Genomic DNA, 10,494 nt, shown 5'->3' with positions numbered 1-10,494 from the left:
ACTGTGTGGGAGGAAGGTGAAGTAAATGATAGAACATGGTGGATCTTTGATGTATCAATATCAGTATTAACTAATCCCATTCATACACATTCATCACCTACCTTTACCTCCAACCTCCCGGTTGGGAGTCGCCCGACTCTACCACTGAGCTAATGTCAACTCCTTGAAGTCAATATGAGACCAGACAAGCTCAGAATATGAACCTCAATACCTATGGTCAAAACATTCTGGTGTCAATAGTTTCATTTGTAGTTTTATTGTATTAACATGTCAGGTTTAGTTGTGAAAGGGCCACAGTCAAACACTTTATTAACTGGATGATTTAAAATACATTTTTAGGATCATTAGACCAGTGTATGCACGTCTTACTGCTGAACATCAGTAATGTATGAAGTATAATGTTTGTTTGTTATGGTCTGTTGTTTATTTGTGTGGAACTTTATGCAATTCTTTTGGGAAGTACCTAAAAGAGATTTTATGTTTCAATGGGAACATTCCTGGTAAAATAAAGTTTTAGGGGGGAAAAAAAAAATCTTCTATCCAGGCAAGAAACGTTAGCAAACACTGAACATATATCCCTACTAGTTCTGGATTCTTTCAAACTGTTCCCACAAAACTATATAGCAAACAGTTCTTTCTGAGTACAGACTCAACCAGTTTCATGACACCAAGCAGCCACAGTACAGCTAGCACAAACAAATGAGTGTTGCTATCGCTTTAGCATCGTGATGTCAGATTTATGCCAAGCTGCGATGTAATTTCCTGTGGTCATACCGTTGATAAACGATGTGTCTGGCTGTTGTTGGCTGGAAAGGAAATTGAAATTCTTTTCTTTTTAAACTAACACGTTCAAACTGCACAGACTAGTCACTGATTAGAATTCTAAAATCTCTAAAATCTTAAAGTTCAGTCATAGGTGTTGCTTTGAGATAGCATTTTTAGAAGATGTAGTGAGAGAGACATTTCTGGAAATCCTCTTTTTAGGAAGCTGTGTCCTCACTCAGACTCTATTATGATCTCTGCTGTCACACACGTTTTGTTTTATTATTGAGCTGACAGCATGGAGACGCAGAGGGCAAACTCTCATGACAGAGTGCAAATGAAACAAGGATTCTTCCACATTAGAATACAGCGTTTAAGTGCAGAGCCCTTTAAATGTAACAATGTGCCCTTAAGTGTTTCATATCACATGCTGCTGAAGATCTCCTAAAGCAAAGTGAGCTCTGTACTGTAACCTCAAGGATTGAACCTACTATACAATCTCCTCATGTGAAAACACTGATGGCTAACACTGCCCCCTAGAGACAAAAACACCAATCAGTCAAGTTCATTTTCTTCCAGTCAAACTTTATTCATCATCAAAAAACAAAAAAAAAAATTCTGACCAAAAGACAATAAGTCCCCTCCCTCATCCACCCTACCCCCCAAAAAACTAATCAACTCCCTCTAAATGTGTTCTAATTGGAATATCTTTCAGCTCAGTAAATAGACTGTGGCCTTTTCATCTTTCAACCCTCAGCCACAGCTGAGCAGATGAATTAATTGCAGAAGAAAATAAATGGGGTCCAAATGTTTCAGTGCATTAAAAGCTCAAGGATAGGACAATGAGCTCAAGAAATTACAATCCTGCCTCATCTTTTCCAAAGTTTCACGTTAAAGATTGAGACAGACTTTTTTTTTGTACAACTTCTCATTTTTCACACAAATGTTTTGTTGGGTCTTCAAATATTTTGCCACACACATCGTTTGACAAAAATACCATTCACAACGAAAGATATTTCCAAGCATACAAACTACGTTATCATCACATCTGATCAAACATGTTAATAAATTAATCAACTATCGGTTGTCCTCTGCCCCCCCCCACCCCCCCCGAAATCCCACCCATCCGTTACCCTTTCACAGAAAAAATTCTCCACTCACAGTACTTTTCAGCAACCCCTCAAACATCACTTTCCTGAGCTGACATCAAGTCAATCTTGCATCACACTGAACAGCTTTGAAAACACCACCTGAAGAGGAGCGCGTTACAGAGACTCGTTGGTGTTTTACACTTAACTGTTTCCCATTGGCTGCAAATGGAAAGAAGCATTTCTAAGCTCGTCAACATCTTTGGCTGTTTTTAAATCAGAGTGAACAGTTACAGGATGAACCTCTTCATGTGATGGCACTCGAGCACTCGGGTCAGTTTGTGCTGATTTTGTTTAATATCAAATATAATGAGGTCAAAAAGATCTGTGGCTTTGAACATTTAGTCTAACAAATCCAGGCTTGTTTTTACCAAATGGAGAAGTGTTGTGGATATGAAGAAAAGATTTGCTGTAAGAGGAGACTAAACAAAATGTGTGGATCTATTAGAAGGTTACACAGTAACCCTTAAAAGAGGAGTGCTTTGGGAACTTCTGAGTCCAAATTCAGAGTAGAGATTACAGATTAATGTGTGCAGATTTTAACAGTGAAATCCCCCCCCCCCACACACACACAGCTTTGAATCTGTTCTCAGATTGATCAAAAAGCAGATCTTTTCTTCCATCCGAGTCATTTGATCTTTTGTTCATATTCACAAACTTCTCATGAGGATGGTTCTCAGAGATAAACGTCCATTTGAGCCTCTTTATTCCCCACATGTATCTTTCCAAACAACACATTTTTATAAAGTATCCTTAAGTTAAGACTGTTTTCTTTCTTTATTAAATCCTATCATATAGTTTCTGCAAATAAAAATTTCCTTTGTCAACTGTGTAATCGTGATGCTGGTTGGGACATACAGGGTTAAAATCTGAGGTGCCTGATGGTCTGGAAACATGTCGGACTATTCTCGAAAGCGTTCATGAGCTTTCACATCCCAAGCAAAAGATTCAAGTCGACCTAGATAAATTACAAAGGTACAAAATGGCATTTCTGTCACAAACATCAACATTTTTTTTTTTTTTTGATCATGAGTCATCTGCAAAAATAAAAAATAAAATCTGACAAAACAGATGAAAACAACCTTCAAAATGTCAGGTGTCAGTCCAGTGAATCTGATTGGCTGATGAGGTGGTAGTGATGAAAGCTGAGTGGTTCATGTTGGGCTCTTCTTTGAGCCACGTCACATCTTAGCGAGCTCAATAGTTCACCTGCATTTGACGCAGCCATGGTATCTACCTGCGAGTGGTGCAAGTGTTCTATTGAGTGAAATAAGATGTGGTCTGAGGTGAGCCGCCGATGTGTCCTCATATACGCCTGGCCTTCTGTCTCTTGGCCTGGCGTTTGGCTTCATCCAGAGCAGCACTGTCCCCACTGGTCTGGGCCATGCTCCTCACTCCCTGAATACGATTCACAACCTGTAACAGGAGGGGGATTACCTGCAAAAACAGATCCAGAGAAGGTGTTAAAGGACCAACATGTAAGATATCGACTGAATCAAATCATAAAATGACCTTACTATATCAGCAGACATTTAGGAAACATGCTGTGTTGAAGTGCTGTCTTCTCTGACAACAACGCAGCAGCCAGTCCTCCTTCTAAGTTTAAACTTTGGTCTGGATTGGTCTGTTTTTGTTTTGACCAGATAATTAGGCGGTTTTAAGGCACCCCCACATGGCCATTTTGGACGCTCTTCGGTTTGCGTGATGAGACTAGTTATCACGGCAAACCAACAGGTGTTGCAGCGATGGAAGCAGGCAAGAGAACTGGTTCAGATAAACTGATTCTACTCGACCCGAAAAGCCTCGCAGTTTATCTAATAAGCTCCACGAGTAGAAACGTGCTCAAACTAGGATAAATATTGGAGATGCTTTTGAAAAATGGAGAGAGGTTAGGAAGCAGAAAGATGCAGAGATGGCTAAACACTGAAGCTGCCGGCATGTCTGCTACATAGCAACCTGCGTGCACATCGACTTTAGGTAGGAGGGGGCGGGGCGGACATCTCTCTCCAATGTTTAGAGTTTGGACTGCAGTACCACATTTAAAGACGATGTCTCAAGAGTTTAAGACTGCTGATTTAATTGAATGCTTTCAAGATTAAAAGTTTGTAGTGAACAAACTGCAAAAATCCATTAAAATGATGTCATTAGGATAATAAACAACATAAATAAGCAGGGTTAGAAAACATGTTACTTTAAGAAATAGGCCATTTTTCACTTCCAACTTTAGGGTTGGTCAATGCTAATACCACATTCCAGTGAGGTAGATTCCTATTTTACTGATTTAAATATCCAACAGAGGAGTAAAGAAAAGCTCATTGCACAGATTGTCTCGAGCAGATGTTGGTTTGTGTACCTTCTCATGGTTGTATGCTGCTAACAGGAGCAGCAGAGTCAGCGGCAGAGCTATGTAGGAGCCCTGGGCGATATCCTGGTCAGGCACTTTACGCTGTGGGAAAGCACAGGCATTAACACACACACACACACACACACACACACACACACACACACACACACACACACACACACACACACACACACACACACACACACACAGACACACACACACACACACACACACACACACACACACACACACACACACACACACACACACACACACACACACACACACACACACACACACACACACACACACACACACACACACACACACACACACACACACACACACACACACACACACACACACACACACACACACACACACACACACACACACACACACACACACACACACACACACACACACACACACACACACACACACACACACACACACACACACACACACACACACACACACACACACACACACACACACACACACACACACACACACACACACACACACACACACACACACACATACAGTACACACCCTTAGATCAGACAAGTCCAAAATGAACAACCCAGTAGGTAATATTTCATTACAACAAAACAGACTTTAAGTCAGGAGTTTAAATCTTGAAATGTTGCTCTTTAGGACTTTGTGTTAAAAGAAGCTTACAGTCGGGTTGAAGGTGAGGGTGATGTGTTTGTGGTAGCCGTTGGAGGTGAAGGAGACCTGAGGTAGGGTGAAGTCGTACTGGGAGCGGGACAGTGTGGAGTACAGCATCAGCACATAGCCCTGGAAGAAAAGCAACTTTAGATACAACACTAACATGTCCAGACAGTAATTACTACTTGTTCCTATAATGGGGTCTCTAAAGGTAAACAAGACCATCAGCGGATAACACAGCTCACAGTTTGGATCAGATCATGGATTAGTGTCGGGGATTGTAAAGTTTTAAAGATCAGCTGGAGAAAAGGAGAAAATATATTTTATAAATGTTTTGTTTGTCGAGGGACAAGTATGTAAAGTAATGTGTGGTACCACAGTATCTTTAGACAGAGCGTACATGTTTGAACAAAATAAGATATTTACAATATAACTTTTGCACTCCATGGCTGTTCACAGCGGCACGACTCACGATGGTAAATAGACCTCAGCTTGTAAAGCGTTTTTCTAGTCTTCTGACTACTCAAAGCACACACACTGATGGCAGAGGATGCTATGTAAAGTGACCACCAGAAGTAACTAATCCCATTCATACACATTCAAATGGCCCCAAAGAAGCAGTGAGAGCAGCTTAGTGTTAAGTGTCTTGCCCAAGGACACATTGGACATGTTGCTGCAGGAGCTGGGGATCGAACCCCAGACCTTCCAGTTCAGAGAAGACCGACTCTACCAACTGAGTAACAACCGCATCAATGCATCTCCACAGATCTCAAATAATTGATTAAATTCTATTTATAGTAACACAAGCGCAAACACATGAGAAAAACAGTATGTAATATGAAAAGTTGCGTTTCCGATCGTTTCAATACCAGTATTTGTTACCCTTAAGTAAGTACATTATAAACAGAAATCCTTCTGTGAAAAAACAATGTTTGCTTTAATCTACAGAAACAGGTTTTCTCCCACGAGTAGAGCATGTAACAAACACACCATTTATTTACAAGATGTGTGGATCTGTGCTCCGGCTGTTTTTTTCACAGTGATGATACCCTGATGATGATTGCCTGATGAAGATGTAACACTCAAACTTTGCCAATAAATGTACGTTTGCAGGATAGACAGTGTTCAGTTAGTTACCCTATCTGACCTGTATAACCGAACTAAGTCATCCTGATCACAGGGGACCCCTCTCACACCCTCCACCACTCCTTCCAGTTACTGCCATCAGGGAAACGCTACAAAGTCCCTCTGACCCGGAAAAACACGTCCAAAAAAAAAAAAATCGTCCTTCATTCCCTCTGCATTAATCACCCTGAACAAAATCAAATAGACCCTTTTTTATCAGCCGTTGTTTTGTAACAGTCCTCTTTTAATGTCTGTACTTTGTGTTGTGTGTTTTAAATGTGTTCTTAATGGAAGTTGAGTTTATTGTTTGAGCCTCGTCAAAGGAGAATTTCTGTCACTTTTGGGACGGACAATAAAGTTTATCTAATCTAATCCAACCTGTATGTTTTTGATGGACACATTACTCTCCTACGCACCTGTCATAAGAAATACACCTACAAAGTATTTTTCTATTTTGATTAACAACTCTACCATCCTTTGTTGTCATTAGCCACAGGGAGTTACATGTTTGAGCAGAAAAGGACAGATGGATAAGTCTTTGAGGCAGAAATAATGACATGTACAGGATTAGTTTAGTAAAGATAAAATCTGCAGTGCTGCTGAAACTGAAAGTTTCTGACAGGAGCTTTAAAAAACTTGTAACTAATATTATATAAGTTTGGATTCAGGATTTAGATTTAAAACAGCTCGTTAGTGAATTTCAACATTGAATTGGACCTATAAGTGGAATTGTACACAGATACCTCTCCGTCTCTGTCCAGAGGAGGGAAGTGGAAGAAGAGGGACTGTCCCAGAGAGACGCTGTTGATTGGGTTGTCCAGATTGTCGATCTTATAAAGCTTCACCTGCGCAAAGAAAGACGACAAAAGCAATGACACGTCGATGTTAACCCTGCACACTCTTTCCATTGAGCACAATAGAGGAGAAATGAAATGTGTGCACGTTCTGTAAAAAGGGTAAAAGTGCAAGTTTAAGATAAGCCGCGCAGTCTTACTGATAGTGTTGGGAGATGTTCGGGGGACGTGTGGACGTTTCCGCTGAGGTCAAACTGATTGATTTGCCTGAAGGCGATGATGTTGACCCCTTCGATGTCGTTGCTGCCGACCTGAGAGGAAACACAAAGCTTAACTTACAGATACTCAAAAAAGAAAATGCAAACTGTGGATAAGGCTTTGTACAAGTCACACGGTGTGATAATGACAGAGAATTAAGTGGAATTAAGGCATTTACAGCCTTGCTAGAGAGATTATAAAGGCTGCACTTCTCAGACAAGTGAAGTTATGAATCCAGAGGTTTAAACGTGCGGCGGGATTATCGCTGCTTTTGTTCTGCGTGTAGAAAGAGCCATGTGATAAGGCTGCTGATAAGTCGTAATCACAGGGTTCCCACAGATATTTTTACATTTCAATTATTAAAAGTTTTTTAAAACCGTCCTGTCTACTTTCCAGAAAGTCAACTTTAAAAACCCTCTGACATTGAAAAAGCTTCATTGTGGGATCTTACCTCTATCGCTCTGTGTGACGGTAAGGCCCTCTCTATGTGGTCGTTGCCTTCTGCTCGCAGCTGAATCAGGTATTTACAATTAGGCTGCAAGAAAACATCACATTCATCAGGTTGTGTAAGGAGAACAGTTGAAAAGGCTAATTAGTTACAGAATGAGTTCAACATCAGAAAGATCCTGCATTACTGAATCATATTATTTCATACATTCCGTTTAATATTCAAGAAGCTGCTTCCATGCATTTTCTCAATAACCAGAGACAATTCATCTATAGCCCCCTGTCGACCGCAGGGACTTTCCCCTGGAGGAACTATGTGCATTTTGACATCAGGAACCAAGGTCCATTAGAGCCCGACTGATAAATCGGCCAGTCGATGATAGCGGCCAATATTAGCATATCCAGTGACTATCTGTATCAGCTAATATTATCGCTGATATTACTAGATTTATTTAGCAGTTTTCTTTCTGGTTGTCACCAGCAGAGTGTGCTATACGGATTAAAACAAGAATTATCACTCTCCAGAGTGTTGAGCAGTGACGCACGTACATGCACAGTTACTTTCCAGTTATATATTATACTGTTAATCTTATCCACAAGTGTTTGATAACTGCATTGGAGGGATCAACGTAATAAATGTGTATATCTACACCTACAGATCCAAAAAAGATCTGAGAAAGATATCAGCCGATATATCGGTGTCAGATTTTTTTTCTCTCCCTTCTATCGATATTTGTTTCGGCCCAAAAAATTGCATATCGGTCTTGCCCTAGTCTTAAAGTATTTATGGGGTTATAAATCTGCCCCTGAAAAAAGCTTGAGGGGGAGTACTTTCCAAAGGTCCAGGGGCCTTGGGGGGCAGGGCCAGCAGTGCCTGCGGTGCTGAACGTCTCTGATTGGTCAGGCACTTGTAGGGTTATAGATCCCCCACTGTGTTATAATGACTGCAGCTAAGAGCCCAATGTTTTCCTCCACCTACACTATATATTTAAACTCTTCCCCAATCCAAATGTAGCAAGTCTCCAGCGTACTCACCAGCAGACCCCTGAGTCTAAAGCGACCCTCCTCATCAGTGACCGTGTCCTCGCTGTAGAGACTACACTCTCCCTGTCCCACCGCCTCCACAGCTACGTCCCTCTCTGCATCCCCACTCAGACTCTGCACTGCTCCGTAGCAGCTGAAGACAAACAGAACAAGAACATGTCACTTATCATACTTTGCTTTTCCATTTCTTGAAATCAACCTTTTTTTGTAACAATATGAAGGTAATTGTAAATAAGGTAGCTGTGTATACCTGTAAGCAGTCTTAATGCCAGTTATATCGATGTTGAGGTTTTGACCCTCCTCCACCTTGATCATCTGAGACGTCGGCTCGAAGCGGAACTCCTTCATCATTGGTTTGAAGTAGTATTGACCAGGGCTCTGGAGGAGTGAGTCGCAAATGAAAAGCAGAAGAACATCGACATTGTATGTAAGCATCCCTACTAGGCCTGTAACTGTATTTGTATACATCCTGAACCATCGTGGTTACTACATCACGGTGCACGCAATCATATGACAAATACGTCCAGAGTCACACATGGTAGTACACACACCACAATCCAGGTGGCGGTAATGCTCGCAACTGTTTTTTAACTGCTATTAAACAACAATGAAGAAGAAAAAGAAGAAGCAGCAAACGTACAAAAACACATAAAAAAAAAGTATACTGTACATTAGCAAAATGACACAGTAGAGCAAGGCTGCTTCTTTAAATCGGATTCACAGTACGGTGCCTCATCGAAACACGTTTAAACATGTTGATGATTATCAGACGGCATCATCCAAATGTTCCAAACAGTCGAGAGAGAGGCAAAAGAAAACAAGAGTCCATTTAAAACATTTTAAACACGTCGTAGAGGACTTCAAGTGTTTATTAAAAGTCTTCAAACCGTGGTACAACGTCCCGTGTGCACATAAGTCAGTCCTGTCGACCTTTACTGAGTAACCGCTGCCCCCCCCCCACCCCACTGTTCACCAACATTTATATGAACGCACTTTTCATAATCATAAGTAAAATAAGTATTTTACCTGGTTTTACATTTTACATCATATTTAGTTTTTATTTTAAAATCAGGAGTCGTAATCATTGATGTGTTGTTTATTATTTTGAATCTTTCTTTGTGGTTGTTTAATGTAAAATACACTTCAGGCTGTTCAAACTATTGCCGGACGTCTTAATTAAAACAACCAAAACTTGCACCACTGTCTGTTCTAAATAAACTAGAGAAACCTAGACATAAGCATCCAGGACGTCTCAGACCAAACAGAAAATAACACTTTTTAAAGTAAATGAAATACTGGACCCCTACCAGGTTATTGAAGGTGAGCAGGCCGGTGTCCTGGGTCAACAGGTTGGAGCGGAACTGTCCTCCACTCAGAGACAGAAGGACACCTGATAGCGGGTGACCCTCCTCAGATTTAATCTACAACAGAGAGAGAGAGAGAGAGAGAGAGAGAGAGAGAGAGAGAGAGAGAGAGAGAGAGAGAGAGAGAGAGAGAGAGAGAGAGAGAGAGAGAGAGAGAGAGAGAGAGAGAGAGAGAGAGACAGTGAGAAACTACGATGGCTTCTCCTCATGTCACTTCATGTTCACTCTGAATCATGGGAAATGTAGGCTGAATAAAAAGCTTAGTTTGTTTGAGATGTGATGACAGTGGAGGTTAAACATGTCGATATAATGATGACAGCTGATGTGAAAATGTAATAAGTAAAGGAAGTGAGGATCGTCTCGTGTACCTTGAAGGTGACGCCAGCCAGAGCGAAGGCTTTGAAATCTCCCTGCGTTCCCTCCACAGGACTCAGGACGAAACCTTCTTTACTGGCGCTGATGTCGTACTCACGGTCGCTGTGGAGTGGACCCACGCTGAAGGAAGGACACGGGAAAGAAGTGGGTTAGGAGAA

At 41.2% G+C, this 10,494-nt stretch overlaps 1 protein-coding gene across 1 annotated transcript in view; it reads right to left on the bottom strand.

Annotated features, from left to right (window-relative positions):
* Window positions 1-1,326: 1,326 nt before the first annotated feature.
* Window positions 1,327-10,494, bottom strand: part of nomo (nodal modulator) — a 35,674-nt gene continuing 26,506 nt past the window's right edge. Inside the window, 10 exon segments of the mRNA XM_061051326.1 lie at window positions 1,327-3,347; window positions 4,264-4,356; window positions 4,939-5,058; window positions 6,798-6,899; window positions 7,049-7,159; window positions 7,558-7,641; window positions 8,589-8,730; window positions 8,848-8,975; window positions 9,905-10,018; window positions 10,330-10,456. Of these exon segments, the coding sequence (XP_060907309.1) occupies window positions 3,216-3,347; window positions 4,264-4,356; window positions 4,939-5,058; window positions 6,798-6,899; window positions 7,049-7,159; window positions 7,558-7,641; window positions 8,589-8,730; window positions 8,848-8,975; window positions 9,905-10,018; window positions 10,330-10,456 (1,153 nt within the window). The 3' untranslated portion in view covers window positions 1,327-3,215.

This window comes from Labrus mixtus, chromosome 2 (assembly GCF_963584025.1).
Source record: "Labrus mixtus chromosome 2, fLabMix1.1, whole genome shotgun sequence".
Classification (NCBI taxonomy): domain Eukaryota; kingdom Metazoa; phylum Chordata; class Actinopteri; order Labriformes; family Labridae; genus Labrus; species Labrus mixtus.
The sequence above is the reverse complement of the archived record's forward strand: the minus strand, read 5'-3'. Positions and strand labels throughout refer to the sequence as shown.